Genomic DNA, 15,739 nt, shown 5'->3' on the forward strand with positions numbered 1-15,739 from the left:
AGATACAAAAGACATAGTCTAGAAAACAAAATATAGATAGTCTAGAAAACAAAATATAGATGTCACACATTATCTTTCATTCCAGTGAATTCTAAGAACTATTATAATTATTTTGCTATCCGGAACTTGGGCAGACAATCATAACAGGGTTCCTAATGATCAGCCGATCACTGCCTTATGGTTCCCCAGAGACATTTTTTAAAACTAAAGATTCTTGCTACTGAATCAGAGTTTCTGGGAGCCATCAATTTTACTGTTTAATAATCACTCAAGTGATTTTTATGCACCTTAGAGTATGAGATCCACAAAACTAAGCAGCTATTAGCTAGGATTTGATCTTTGTGTGAGTTTTATACAGACATTTTTTGTAATGGGATTTCATCTTTATGGTCAATCTTTCCCAAAAAGATTTGCAGAATAAAGGAAAACAGAATCAACTACTTCAGACCACATTATTTACTAAGCAACTTCACTGGAGTTCTGCCTACAACATTTCAACATTTAATTGCATCACAGCAGTCAAGACCAGAGGCAGTCAAGCTAAGGTAATGACCCAACCTGGTGGCTCAAGAGACAGCCATGTCCCAGCACATGAATCTTTCCTTTCTCTCTTCTTCCATTACACCTTTTTTTTTTATTTTTTGCTTTTTTCCCCAGTTTAATTCTCCTTTCTCTTCTCCTCAGTCTGCCCCTCTCCTTTTTAATATAGAAAAGTAACTAAAGAATATCTAAGTCCATTGACATAAAAACACAGCCAAGACATGCTGTTGAGTGAAAAACAAAAGCAAGGTCCAAAACAGTATGCACAGTATGCTGCCCTTTATTTAATAAAGGAGAAAAAATAATTCATATTCCTATTTACCTAAAGACACTTTGGAAGGATAAATAAGAAACTAACAAAGAGGTTCCCCGGATGGGAGCAGGTATGACCCAAGGGTAAATGCATTTATAATTTTAATAGATATTGCCACTTGCCCCTCATAAAAACTGCACAGTTTTGTGATAGTATCTGTCTCTCCAGAGTTAACAAAGCATGTTAACAAACATGTAGACTATTGCCAATCTGTGAGGTTAAAAAAAGTCTTATTGCAGTTTAATTTATATTTCTGTAACTGTACGTAAGGCTGAGCATCACTGAGAAAAAATATGTTTCTAAGTCATTTGTATTTCTTTTTCGGTGAACTATCAGTTCAGCGGACCTGCTACTTAATCGCTACATGAACTTCTATTCCCTAGGTCTCAGCCTTTTGTCCTATAAAATGGGAATAATGATAATAGCACTGATCCAAGAACGTCTGCAAAGCTTAAATGCAGTAAATAAAAACAGGTCAGCAAAGTGCCTGCCACGTAGCAGGTGCTCTGCAATCTGTGCAGCCGGTTCTGTTCCCCCACTTTGTTATTGTAGTTTTCCTACCGCCTGTTACCACGAAAAAAATACGAGAAACAGAGAATTTATGGAAGGCTTGCTACGCACTGAGTGCTATACTAGGAGGTACATACAGCATTGCACAGAATCTTTTTAAGAATCCTAGAGAGTATTCTTAGAAGAGAAATGAAGGCTCACACTGGTTAAGTTTCTCACCCAAGGTCACACAGCTAATCGGAAGCAGTATTGAAATTCTAAATCAGTTATGTATGATTCCTAAGTCTCTACCTTTTCTATTATGTCATGCTTTCTTAAATATGAGGAATCAGAATGAGATGGAATTAGTTCTGGAGTATTACTGACATACTTACAGGGGTGTTTCGGTGTTTTCCGAGGCTAGCAAATCCACCTGTGGATGAAGACTGGGTCTCAAGTTGTTTGTTACAACAGGACTTGGAGAGCTGAAATCTAGAACACAAAACGTACTTATTGCTTGGCTCTAAAACATTTTGTCCATCAGTTCTGTTGAATTTTCCACTGTTTAAAAAAAAAAAAAAAAACACCAAATTAAGGAGATTGAGATAGTTCTGTCACTGTAAAATCGTGGGATTTCCTCAAACAGAAATTCAAAAACATCATTTATGGCAATTGGAAAGAGAGAAATTCCCTGCCGTAAAAAGAGGATGTTGTAGGGCTTTCCTGGTGGCGCAGTGGTTGAGAGTCCGCCTGCCGATGAGGGGGACGCGGGTTCGTGCCCCGGTCCAGGAGGATTCCACATGCCGCGGAGTGGCTGGGCCCGTGAGCCGTGGCCGCTGAGCCTGCGCATCCGGAGCCTGTGCTCCGCAGCGGGAGAGGCCACAGCAATGAGAGGCCTGCGTACCGCAAAAAAAAAAAAAAAAAAGAGGATGTTGTAAAGGTAGCAAATGTTATTGTGTTGGGTTTTCTAAAATCCCAAGCTGACTCAGAATGGAAGGGATTTTATGTCTTATCCTGTCAAGCACAAAAGTAAAAAGCTATGGCATATATAGAGCTCTACCCTCACCTCTCCAAACTCTCAAGTTCCCATAATCATGAGACACCCCAAAGAGAATAATTATTTCCCCCCGGCTCTGAAAATGCCTGATAAAAACTCAAGAAAACTCTTCAATATAATGGACTCCAAACATCCCACTGGTCTAAGCAAGCAGCCAACATTTTAGAAATGGGGTAAGTAATAAGAAAACCACAAATTGAGTGATACTGACTATTCTGATTCTAGAAAATCCTGCTAACATAAAAGGAAAACAAACCGATTTTAATTTGGCAGAAAATTCTGGATTTCAGCATTTTTCATCATCTTTACTTTGTAATTTACCAAAACTCTTTGGGAAGGGTAATAGGAGACAACAAATAAGATAAGGTAGGTAACCCTAAGCCTACAGTGCAACATCATTCATTTACCTTCACAGAAAACCATTAAAGCAACAATTGCTCCCACTTTATAAAGTAGGAAAGTCTCTAAGGTGGGTGGCTAAGAGGTGGCAGAACTGGGATTTCAACTTGGACTTCTCTGACTCAAAAGTTTGTGATTTGCCCTCCGCATTTCGCCATCATGAGGCCTCATAATTCCTGATCTTCTCTATATGCATCAAATATTCCCTATCCTGATGCTGTAGTATGGCAGAGAAAACCAAAGACAATAGCGAGTAGGTTCAGAGTAGGTTTAAGTATTGGCCATGGAGCTGAACAAGCTCTATAAGCAGGCCAGGCAAATTCCTCAAGATACTAAGCCAGTGGGATGAGTTTCAAGGACCTCCTCCCCAGGTACATCCCATTCCTGTACTGGGTGTGACCTAACCATTTGTCAGGAAGTACTTAAATCTCCTGATAGAGTTCTCTGATATTCAAACTGACTTCAGTTCTTCTCAGGTTCCATTTAATCAAGAAGCCAAGAGAACTGTTTCACATCAAGCTCTTCCGCTGGTCTGAAAAGGCCCATGTGCTTATTTACTTAAGTCTGAAAGCTGAGCATTCAGGGTGTTGAGTTCTCCCAAGGTGGCCCTATGCATCAGAGGGCTGCGACTCAGGTCAAGGAGATCAGAGGATGGGGCAGAAGGTTCCCTGGTGGTCTGAAAATAAAGCAAACAAAACACAAGTTAGAAAAGACGATGTCAGGCGGTTTGTCACAGCTTTCTCCCCAGACTTTCCCTTGGAGAAAGGAAGATCCTATTTGGAAGTATCCCGAGAGAGAACTCTCCATTTAATACACAATGCTAGCACTAATCACATCTCACCAATGACATGGGTCCCTGCTTAATTAGAGAATCTTCTTATGACCTCTTATCAATAACTCAATGAGTTATTAAGGCAGATACTCTACAGTACTAAAACCACTCCAAATCATTAATGCATGTCTCCTCTTTTTTTTTTTTTTTTTTTGTGGTACGTGGGCCTCTCACTGTTGTGGCCTCTCCCCGTTGCGGAGCACAGGCTCCGGACGCACAGGCTCAGCGGCCATGGCTCACGGGCCCAGCCGCTCCGCGGCATGTGGGATCTTCCCAGACCGGGGCACGAACCCATGTCCCCTGCATCGGCAGGTGGACTCTCAACCACTGCGCCACCAGGGAAGCCCTCCTCTTTTTTAAGACTTGTTTTATATAAGCTTTGCTCCTTGCTGTAGAATTCATAAAATTTTCAACTGTTTTTTTTATAACAGTTCTATTTACTTACATTGGCATCTTCCCTCTGGTTCTTATTTTGCTCCAAAATCCTTCGTTGGTTTCGAATGAACCTGTTTGAATTAACAAAATGCAAGTATTTAAAAGAAAACAGATATGAAAATGCTATAATATTTAACAGAATTATTAATGTGCAAATATTTAGGAATAATCAGCCTCATCCCCAATTCCCAATAAAGTACTTTAATAACTTTTCCCCAGTTTATAAAAGTAATAATGCCTTTAAAGAAAACTATGAGAAAATGGACAAATATTACAAATATGAATAATTCCATCATCAAGATATGGTTCCTATTAATATTATGATGTACTTCCTTCTAGTATTTTTTTCTGTAAGTTAATCTATTTTAAACTTAGTTGAAATTATACTTTACATAATTCTGTATTCTAATTCCATGATGTTCAGATCATTTTTCTAGTTATTCAGAAATACAACTTTTAGTGGTTGCATACTTAACCTAATGAATCACATATATAAATATTCTCCTTATTCTCAAATATTTGAGTTGTTTCTAATTTTGCCAAAATTATCAAAAATGATCATTTTCCATAAAATTCACATACAATTAACATATTTTCACTGTTTAATCTTCATTTTTATAAGACACTTGACACCTAACAATATTACCTTTTACAACTTTGTTTTAATTTTACATTGTTCGTACACTGAGGGTAAAGGAGGAGCAGTTAAATAAATAAATAAGAGAATAGGTTTCAAAGAATAGTGAAGCTGAAGGCAGAAATCCAAGGCACAAGTGTCAGTATTATTACTGAGTAGTTATAAGACCATACATATGATCCTCAGTTCTCCATCTACTCAAAGAGAATAGCAATGTTTGAACCATTTCCTCAAAGTTATTCTCAAGGGCAAGATACGGACAGATAATACAGGTGGATGAATGTGGAAATGCTTTGCAAACTATAAGTTGCTTTAGAAATACATACTATTATGACACATCAATTCCATGAACCTAAACACTTTCAAGTCTAAAAGCTTACACTGAATTAAAACATGGCTTAGGTTTAAGGATTTTCCCCTTTCTAACACACGTGCTTCTTCTTCCATCTACTCGTGGTATTGGCTTCCTGCATGTTAGCTAGTTATGTGCAAGGTATGAACAACCTTCACAAATCAAGCCTTGAGTAACAATTTCTGTTTCCTTATTTGCACAGCTATTCCCTGGATGTAATGAGTGGAGACTTCTGGGGATTTTGGAATAGGGTGAATGTATTTTGCCTGTGGGATGGATGTGAATCTTTAGGGAACAGAGGGAAGACTGTGGTGAGCATGGTAAGCAGGATGATTCCCTTGCCAAGATATCCACATCCTAATCAATGGAACAGTGAATATGTTAGGTTAGACGGCATATGGAGTGAAGATTGCTAATGAGTGGACTTTAATAGGGAGATTATCCTGGACCACACAGATGAGCCCAGGGTTATCACAAAGGTCATTAAATGTGGACGAGGGAGGCAGAAGAAGGAAGCAAGAGGGATACAATGTGAGAAGGACCCGACCAGACAACGTTGGCTTTGAAGATGGAGGAAAGGGGTCAGGAAAGTGGCATAAGGTGCACAAGTTAAGGAAAAGATTTTCCTCCAAAAAGCAACGCAGCCCTGGTTAAGAGCGGAATCAGAAAAAAGCTGTTCACAGAAATGATCCAGTCTCCTGATATCGAGACCAGAAAAACACACATTCCCCCTTGGAGGAAGCTTTTAGTAAGTGGTCTTATGGTTTGTAATAGAATTCTCCAAAATGAAAACCATGAGTCAGCACTCTACTGAAAACCATATGGTTTTCCTTAGATATCTTCCCATTTACAAAGATTTATACCAACCCCCCCCCAAAAAAAAAAACAAACAACAACCAAAAAAAATGAAGGGTAAGGTTTGCTCAATGGTAAGGGAACCTGGTCACAGGGCTCACATCTCTCCCTTGGTGCCCCATCGCCTCTTCACAGAACGGCCGCTCTCCCTGACAGTGAGACAGTGAGGGAAAGAACTTATTTCGCAGCTGTGGGTTTTTACTTCCCTGATTCTCTTGGTTCATTCACGATGAGTGGGGAAAAAAGTCTAGACAATAAATTAAAAGGCTCACTGGGACAAGAAGCGGAGGAGGACAAGAAATTAATACTTAATGTGCTAGCACCCATCTAGGTGCTTTAATATACATTATCGCATTTAATTCTTAGAAGCAAACAAATAAAATAAGCAAACCCTCTCCAAATAGGTAGTATTATCCTCTTTAATAAATAGGGAAAAACCCAAATCTTAAAAAAAGTTAAGCAATTTGTCCAAAATCATCAGCAAGATTTGAATCCGGACCTTTTCACCTCCTTCCCTTATGTCACACTGGTCCCATTCTTCATCTGTTGGTGGGAAATATGGCCACTAATTCCAGGGAATTCTCGACAGAAATGGTTCCCCTAAGGGTGTCTTGAAATGTCACTGTAACTAGGAGGAAAACCTCTGATATTTAGCAGGTAGGGGCCACATAAGGGAAAACTGCCCTACCCAAAATGCCAATACAACTCTTATTTGAAACAAGGATCTTTGACTTGAAAGTCAAAGTTGAAAAAGTTTGGGGATCTCAGAGACTCCAGAATTTCTATGCTAGGAAGGCCTAGGTATAGGTTTGGAAAGAGACCAGGAGACTTGCCTGAAGCTATGTTTGTATATAACACTTCTCATTAAGACTGAGGAGAAAGCCACCTGTCAATCGAAGCATGCTGCCGCTCTTTGGGGCCGGGTTCTAGGTGCCGGCTCTCTCCCCAGGCCTGTTGTACCTTCCCATAGCTTCACAACCATATGTGCTCTTACCTGCTCCTGGTTTAGTCAACTCCTCCTCATCCCATAGTTCTCAGCTTAAATGGTACTTCCTCATAGAAGCCTTCCTGTCCTTTTTCTGACCTGGATTAGGTCTGGCTGTTATTCTTCCCAAATAGACCTCCTATTCACTGCATTTATTTCACTTTCCAAGTGTGTATATTTATATATATGATTGAAGGTGTTTTCCTGACTATAGGCTTGACTATAGATTACAACAGGTTATAAGACTATTACTTTGATGAATGAATAAATGACTTGGAAACAACTTAAATGCCTATTAAGTGAACTGTGAGAGAAACAAGGACCATTATGCAGCTATTAAAAATAATGGTTTAGGGCTTCCCTGGTGGCGCAGTGGTTGAGAGTCCGCCTGCTGATGCAGGGGACATGGGTTCGTGCCCCGGTCCGGGAGGTTCCCACATGCCGCAGAGCAGCTGGGCCTGTGAGCCATGGCCGCTGAGCCTGCACGTCCGGAGCCTGTGCTCCGCAACGGGAGAGGCCACAGCAGTGGGAGGCCCGCGTACCGCAAAAAAAAAAAAAAATGTTTAGCCAAAGCATTTAAGAACACAGGATACACAAATACTGGTTTTACAGCAAAGAAAATCAAGGGAGAAACAAAAGTGTATGTTCTTTATATGATCACGACTATAAAAAAGTTTAGAAAAAAACTAAAATGTTAGAAACAAAATTATGAGTACAGTTGACCCCTGTATCCACAGGTTCTGTATCTGTGGGTTCTGCATCTGAGGATTCAACCAATCTCAGATTGAAAATATCCGAAAAAGAAAAATTCCAGAAAGTTCTAAAAAGGAAACTTGAATTTGCCATGAGCCAGCATCTATTTACATAGCATTTACATTTACTAGGTATTATAAGTAATCTAGAGATGATTTAAAGTGTACAGGAGGATGTGCATAGCTTATAATGCAAATACTACACTATTTTACATAAAGGGCTTGAACATCTGTGGATCTTGGTATCCTTGGTGGGGTTCCTGGAAACAATCCCCTGCGAGATATCAAGGGATGACTGTGTTTAAAATTTCTGCCTTCATACTTTTCTGAACGGAATTTAGAAAAAAATCTGTGTTCGTATACAGATTATCCTCACTGGCTACTCTGGTTTTGTGTAGACTGTTTTCTCCATATAAATATCCTCCTCTCTTCTCTTTACCATTTCCATGTTGTTCTCCACCTCAAACTTAGGGTAAACCTCACTTTCACTACGACACTTTGTTTATAGCATTGGTCTGTTTGAGAGCTTACGATGTGCTCAGTGCAGACAACATTCCGTGATTAAGATCCAGGCCCTGCTCACAGGGCAGTATGTGAGCATTGCTTACACTGCCCATGAATGCCCCTCACACTGCTCAGGCACGCGCTCATTCCTGCAAGCCATATCACACACTCCCAGAAGAGCAGGACCAGGATTCCCTATCTTGGGAGGAAGGCAGCCATGTCCAGAACTTGTTCCTGATCTTTCTGAGTGCTCACCTGTAGGCACTCTAAGAACACTGAGTACCTGGAGGTTAAACTGGCACTGGAGGAGGGTGGGAGAGGGCGTGCCACTGCTCACCTCTCATATCCAAGGATGGCGCTATTCAAATCCTCATTCACCTGAATTAGCTCAACAGTGACATCTTCATTCTCCACCACCACGAGCAGGTCCATGATCCTCTCCTGCATCTCCCGACCTGTCTTATAAAGTTTCTGTCAAAGAAGGAGAGAGATTTCTTCTTCAATGCTAAAAAAACAACTGATTTGCCAATTTGTATACTACTGTGACCACCTCCACAGTGAGTCACCTATGGGAGATTACCAAAGTATTTAACTATGGATAGCTCATCCTTTCTCTATGAGGGATATCAGAACAATATTTTCCTCTAAAAATCAAAATGGGCATCATAAGGATAATAATGTACATTGCATGTAATGCTGGACTAGAAATCAGAAGTGGTGTACAGGAATTCTAGGTTTACTACTTATTAGCTGTGCTATGTTAGGGAAAAAAAATCACTTGTTTTCTAAATCTGTTTATTCACTTGACAAGTGAAAAATATACTACTTGCCACATCTACCTCAAGGGGTGACAGAAAATCACATGAGATGTATATAATGAGCAACTATATAACTATAAAGAACTACATAAAACATAAACTGCTATTGTTATTTGTGGTAATAGAAGAAAGAAGTAGTTAAAATGCAGTTACAGAAGTATAATTTTCTTGTTATGTTTTACTTAAACATGTAACGTTTATAGTTACAACATCACATTCCAAGGTAAACTGAAGCAGGATTAAAAATCTAGTCGTCTGGGCTTCCCTGGTGGCGCAGTGGTTGAGAGTCCACCTGTCGATGCGGGGGACACGGGTTCGTGCCCCGGTCCGGGAGGATCCCACATGCCGCAGAGCGGCTGGGCCCGTGAGCCATGGCCACTGGGCCTGTGCGTCTGGAGCCTGTGCTCCGCAACGGGAGAGGCCACAGCAGTGAGAGGCCCGCGTACCTCAAAAAAAAAAAAAAAAAAAAAAACCAACAACAACTAGTCATCAATGCCATTTTTATTTGGACTGCCTGGAATCACTGTATTACACAAGACTCCACTCCCCGAACCAGCTTTTTCTCATAAGCATCAGAGGCACCTACAGCAGGACTTACTGACTCAGAACTGCCTAGGCTGAGAGTTTGGGGATTTACATTTTTTAACAAGCATCTCAAAGTGTTTCTTATGTACACTGATACTTGAGAACTGCTATCTTAACAACTTACTTTCTCTTAGGCAAACCTCCAGTAAGCCTGAGGAGCATAAAACTGGTATTAATATTCCTTCAAACCCACCCTGGCTAGAATTTGTCCATATAATAATACATTAACATCAGGCAAGAACACAGGGAAGCTCCCCTTTCAAAATGAAAGCAGCAGAACTTGCTAACTCATAGCACTATTACATTATCTGATCTTTTCCCTCAAGAAAGACAGACTTTAAAAAAAAAAAGACAGACCTGCTGAAAAACTTACACTTCACAAAACCGTTTCGAATCTCAAACAATCTATCATAAGATTTCCAACAGGAAATCTCTAAATAAATAAACTAAACCACTACTAGCTGGCATTTAGACTCAGAGGTAAAGGCTACCATACCTCCACAAAATCTTAACAGAAATATTTAGAAGACAGAAGAAAAGGGAAAGGAAAAAAAAAAGTGAGACAGATGACAGACTCTAGGTTTTCATACTCGCATTGTGCAACCAGAAAAACTGTCCCGGTTGCTAATGATGTGGTCACTGTCTGCAGCAGTTGACAGACTTTTTCTTAAAGGTCCAGATATGAAATGTTTTCTGCTTTGTAGGCCACAAAGCCTGTGTTGCAACTACCCAACTCTGCCAAGGTGAGAGTAACCACAGACAACATGTAAACAAATGGGTGTGGCCATATCCTAGTAAAATGAAGTCAGGTGGTTGCTAAATTTGAGTTATTTATGGTCCCCTGGTAGAGCACAAAGAGAGACTTTAGACTCAGTGGACCAAAGGTCTCTCCCATCTACATACCTGATACAGGATATGGTTAAAACTCAGCCTCAGTTTACTTTTTTATCTATAAAACAAGGATAACAACCATCTTATAGGGTTGTTAGAATAGAAAATGATGCAGTTGAAACCCACGTATGGCAAACAGGGTAGTCAATGAAAGTATTATGGTTGCCTAAGGAGGTGTCACTAGCAGCTTAACTAGCAAACTAATATTATACATTCCTGGGACTTCCCTGGTGGTCCAAGCGGATAAGACTCTGCGTTCCCAATGCAGAGGGCCTGGGTTCGATCCCTGGTCAGGGAACTAGATCCGGCATGCATGCCACAACTAAGAAGTCTGCATGCCGCAACTAAGACCTGGTGCAGCCAAAATAAATAAATATTTTTTTTTTTAAAAAGGAAAAAACTAAGAAGCATTTGGTTATAACCCCATGATGAATGAGAACTTTACCTCTGTTCTGCGTTAGTGTACAGAACAGTTCTCCTTCTTGCTCACTGGCAGCCTTGCTAGAACAATGTCAAGATCAAGGAAATACAATGGCTGTTAGATGCCTGTGACAAAAGTAGAAAGTAATTTGAAACGAATTTGCAGCCAACATCAACAGCCCCCGGTCACATGAAGACTGTCCCTTTGCCCTCTCAAGAGACAGATGGAATAGAAACATGAAAGGAGCACCACATTTCTCACAGGTTTGCAAAGCAGAATTTGAAAAACCTCTTCAAAAGCCAGCCCACTCTGATCTTTGCAATTAATGTCTGTCTCAGAGGAGGGCCAAGCCACCTGGAAACAGCACAGACCAAGTACCATGGACCAAAAGGATGGGTCAGAAGTTCCCCACAGCAGGCACCTGCAGGGCTGTGGGTGTGGGGAGCAAGGGGGCACGAGTTAAAATACGGAGGAACAGCTGCTGGTGCATATGCCCATCACAGAGGCCCTGGAATCGCCTCCCTTTACACCATATCAAAGCCCAGGCAGGCTTCTGAGCTAAAGGGATTCTAACAATCAATTCAAACGTCTTTGGAGCAAAACAAAAAGGAGCTCATTAAGAGCTTCCTCTTCTGACATCCAGATGGCTCCCACTCTTTCGCAGAGCATTCAGGAATTAAGGAAGAAGATTCTTCCACACTTTCAACTTCAACTGCAATTGTCCCACATTCACCAACACAGCGCAACTCAATAAAAAGAAAAACAAAAGTATCTGAACATATCCCTTGAAAAAGTAATAAAAGGAAGAAATGTGTTTGCTTAACAGCCTTCTCTGGAAATAATAACGTCTGGCACTACTGCTATTACACATCTCTCTCCCAGGACCTCCTATCAAGACAGCAAGAGACCCCGAGAACGTCCCTATATACTCAACACCAAAACTGCCCCCGGCTCACCATGAAACCAAACATTCCTCAGCATAACTTGCTCGTACAGTTTCTTCTTTCTTTTACAGGCCTCTGTTGAATGAATAGCAAGTTAACTGTTAACATAATCCTCCAGAAAATCATTAACTTCCAACTCTTTTTCCCAACTAAATATTGTAAACATCTTCAGTAACTCCTGAGCCCTTCTTTTGCCCTAAATCATTAATTCTTCGACAGAGAATCAATCTATTCAACTTAACAGACATTTGATAAGCTCACTCAGTACACAAAACATACACTCTAAATGTGCATAGCTGTATGGATTTATAGGTAGAGGTCTTGGTTACTGCCTTCAAGTTGCTTCCACTCTACCTCAGGAGCTAATATATACCCACATGAACAGACAATAAGTTAGCCACCTATTCTAGAAAGTCAGTCCTGGGTTCAAAATGAGAAACAAGTGCTATACTGGAACACAGCCTCAGGAGGACAAGGCTCCCACTCCAGCTCCATCACTCGCTTGCCACGGTGTGGACAAATCATACCCTTTCTGAATATGTAGCCTCATCTGTAAAGGGAGATGGTCTTAATGGCATTGAAAGTCCCTTCCACTCTTAACACCTTACAGGTCTCTGAATGGGAAAGACAGTAAGAGCAGTCAGGGCAGATGACTTTTTATTTTACTCTCAGGTTTTCTTTCTCAACTCATTACCAATTATTCTCACAGGACCAAATTTTAGATTCACAAGATTTGAAACTTCTCTAATAAGTTAGAGTAAGGCTTTTTTCTAGGCTTTCAAAATTGGAGCTCACTTTCTTCTACAGAAGCCTAAAACATTCTCTTCTTTCATTGTCCTACTGCGTCTAGGTAAAAACAAGACTAAAATGGGAGGTGAGCCACTCAAGGTTAAGAGTAAGGTGATTCAGAGACAAGTACACAACGCCTAGAAAACAAATGCAAGAACGTGCAGCAACATTTCATTACTGTGACCAGAACAGATACTTTTAACTCATCTCAATACTCATAGACTAGATGTGGCCTCAGAATCTTCGCACACCACTCTGGCAAGCTCAAAGAAATCCTGTCTCTGCCCCTAATGAAGTTCAAAGTCCAGGAGCAACATAGTGGTTGGGAAAGGTGTCTTTCACCAAAATAGTTGTATTGCCTAAGAATCTAACAAAGAGAAAGGAGCTCTGAGAATAAGCAGGGCTTCGGGATCTAACCGCTCGGAGGACCAGATAGGGGATTCCAAATAAGTATACCAGATTTCAGACAGAAGGAAACAGACAACGCATTTCAAATAAACAGAACAGCTGCCAGAAGGTATGCGCCAACAGACAAAACAGGAAATGCCTTTAATGTTAACAAACTGCATGTAAGACTGTGATCACTGGTAAAGTGTATGTACAAGAAGAGCCGAGAAATTTTTGAGCGGAGACTTTTCCTACCGGCTGCACACCTTTCTTTTGCCTTCCAGATCCACCATCCATACTCTGCCCTGCTGTGTGCCCTGGGGGTTGGCCTGTAGCGGGCATACCACCAGGTCCCCTGCCCTCTAGCTTTTGACTGGGTTCAGCCCACAGGATGCACAGGGAGGAAATGGGAGGGCGAAGGAGAGTGAGGTCTGGATATTTATTATCTTCATTCCTTCCACCAAAGGCACCACTACTCTCAAGGCTGCCTTCCTCATATTCTGCCCACTGGGTTCTGGCAAAAGCTTCTTCTTGCCTATTAATGCCTAGGGGTATTAGCTAATAGCCCAGGGTAACAAACTTGCTCCTGTGGTTTCTCTGAGCCCTGTGGTATCTCACTAAATAAACAATACCTTGATTAAATTCTTTTCAAATTACCCAAATGGAGCATGCCATCTGTTTCACTGATAAGCCCTAAAAGGCATGAAAACAGAGCAATTTAAATAGTATGATACCAACACAGGGATAGACAAACGGATCAAACCAAGAGAACAGCCTCTGGAAAGACATGCTTGCATTAGAATACAGAATATGATAAAGAGGTATTTGAAATCAGTGGAGAAGGTATAAATTGTTACTAAATGTTATTTGGACAAGCAGCCATACAACTGAAAAAGATAAATGAAGGGAAAATCTCTAACTGATACCAAGGATAAAGATTTTAATTTTATTTTTTAAATTAATTAATTAATTAATTTTGGCTGCGTTGGGTCTTCGTTGCTGTGCACAGGCCTTCTCTAGTTGCAGAGAGTGGGGGCTACTCTTCGTTGCGGTGTGCAGGCTTCTCATTGAAGTGGCTTCTCTTGTTGCGGAGCATGGGCTCTAGGCGCCCAGGCTTCAGTAGCTGTGGCACATGGGCTCAGTAGTTGTAGCTTGCATGCTCTAGAGCACAGGATCAGTAGTTGTGGCACACAGGCTTAGCTGCTCCGCAGCATGTGGGAACTTCCCGGACCAGGGATCAAACCCGTGTCCCCTGCATTGGCAAGCAGGTTCTCAACTGCTGCGCCATCAGGGAAGTCCTAAGATTTTAATTTTAAACCACATAAAATCAAGGGAAAATCCATTAATTTATTAAAGATATTTTTGTTGAATGATTACATTGTGCAGCACTGCTCTGGGAGCGGAACCTGAGCAGTAAACAGGACAAGCCTGTGAAGCATCCATTCGAGAAGGCAAAGACAGCTGCACAAACATGCAGGAAAAGCATCAGTGTGCTGGGGAGAGAATGAAAAGGGGGTGAAAAAGAAAGTGCTGACTTTAGACCGGGGAGCCAGTGAAGACCCCTCCGAGGAGGTAACATACTAAGTTGGAATAATGAGGAAAAGCTGGTCATTAGAAGACAGGGGAAGCATGAGAGTCAAGGGTGAAACAGCTCCCCGGCAAGAACGAACTCAGTGTGTCCAGGGAATAGGAAGGTGGTCGCTGTGGCTGGACCGAGGACACGTGAGCTATGGAAGGAAAGGTGGGCAGGAGCAGACTGGGAGAGGTTTTGTGGCCAGAGTAAGAAAGGTGGGTTTTATTCCAAGTGTAACGGGAAGTCACTGAAGGGTTTCCAGCAAGGAACAACATGATCTGGTCTACCTTTTAGAAAGCTATAGAGATGCTCAGTATCATTAGTTATTAGGGAAACACAAATCAAAACTATAGTGAGATACCACTTCACACCTACTACGTAGCTAAAAAACTCCAGAAAACCACAAGTGTTGGCAAGGAAGTGGAGAAACTGAAACCCTGTGTGTTGCTGGTGGGAATGTAAAATGGTGCAGCCACTGTGGAAAAAAGTTTGGCAGTTCCTCAAAAAGTTAAACATAGAGTTTTTATATGACCTAGTGATGCTACTCTGAGGTATATACTCAAAAGAACATAGGTATTCAAACAAAAACGTATACATGAATGTTCACAGCAGCTATTCACAATAGCCAAAAGGTAGAAACAACTCAAATGTCCATCAACTAATAAATAAATAAATAAATAAATAAATAAAATATGGTGTACCCATACAATGGAATATTGGGCCATAAAATTTGCTACAGCATGGTTGAACCTTGAAAACATTATAGTAAGTGAAAGAATCATATTTTACGATTCCATTTATATGAAGTATTCAGAATAGGTAAATAAATACACAGAAAGAGAAAGCAGATAACTGGTTGCCTGGGACTGGGCAAAGACAGGAAGGGAGAGAGATTGCTTAATGGGTATAGGGTTTCCTTTGGGGATGATGAAAATGTTTTGGAACTAAATAGAGGAAATGGTTACACTGTGAACATGAATTCCACTAAATTATACACTTTAAACTGTAAACTTTAAAATGATTAATTTTATGTTTTAACATAAAATTTAATGTTTATGTTTTAAAATGTTTTAACATTTTTATTAATGTTATGTGAATTTTACCCCAATTAAAGAAAAAAAAAGCTATATAGTTCTTGATTTTCAACACAGCACTGTACTCAATATCCTGAAAATATTTTT

General features: G+C 40.7%; 1 protein-coding gene across 2 annotated transcripts in view; it reads right to left on the minus strand.

Annotated features, from left to right (window-relative positions):
* TOM1L1 (target of myb1 like 1 membrane trafficking protein) overlaps positions 1-15,739 on the minus strand; it is a 55,022-nt gene that overhangs the window by 12,228 nt on the left and 27,055 nt on the right. For both annotated transcript variants that reach the window (XM_082603577.1, XM_082603576.1), the window contains exons 8-11: positions 8,488-8,621; positions 4,076-4,136; positions 3,357-3,474; positions 1,738-1,834 (exon numbers count right to left, since the gene is read on the minus strand). In XM_082603577.1, coding sequence (XP_082459703.1) covers positions 1,738-1,834; positions 3,357-3,474; positions 4,076-4,136; positions 8,488-8,621 — 410 coding nt within the window. The remainder of the gene's footprint in view (positions 1-1,737; positions 1,835-3,356; positions 3,475-4,075; positions 4,137-8,487; positions 8,622-15,739) is intronic.

This window comes from Mesoplodon mirus, assembly GCF_964341445.2.
Source record: "Mesoplodon mirus genome assembly, chromosome: 18".
NCBI classification, from domain to species: domain Eukaryota; kingdom Metazoa; phylum Chordata; class Mammalia; order Artiodactyla; family Ziphiidae; genus Mesoplodon; species Mesoplodon mirus.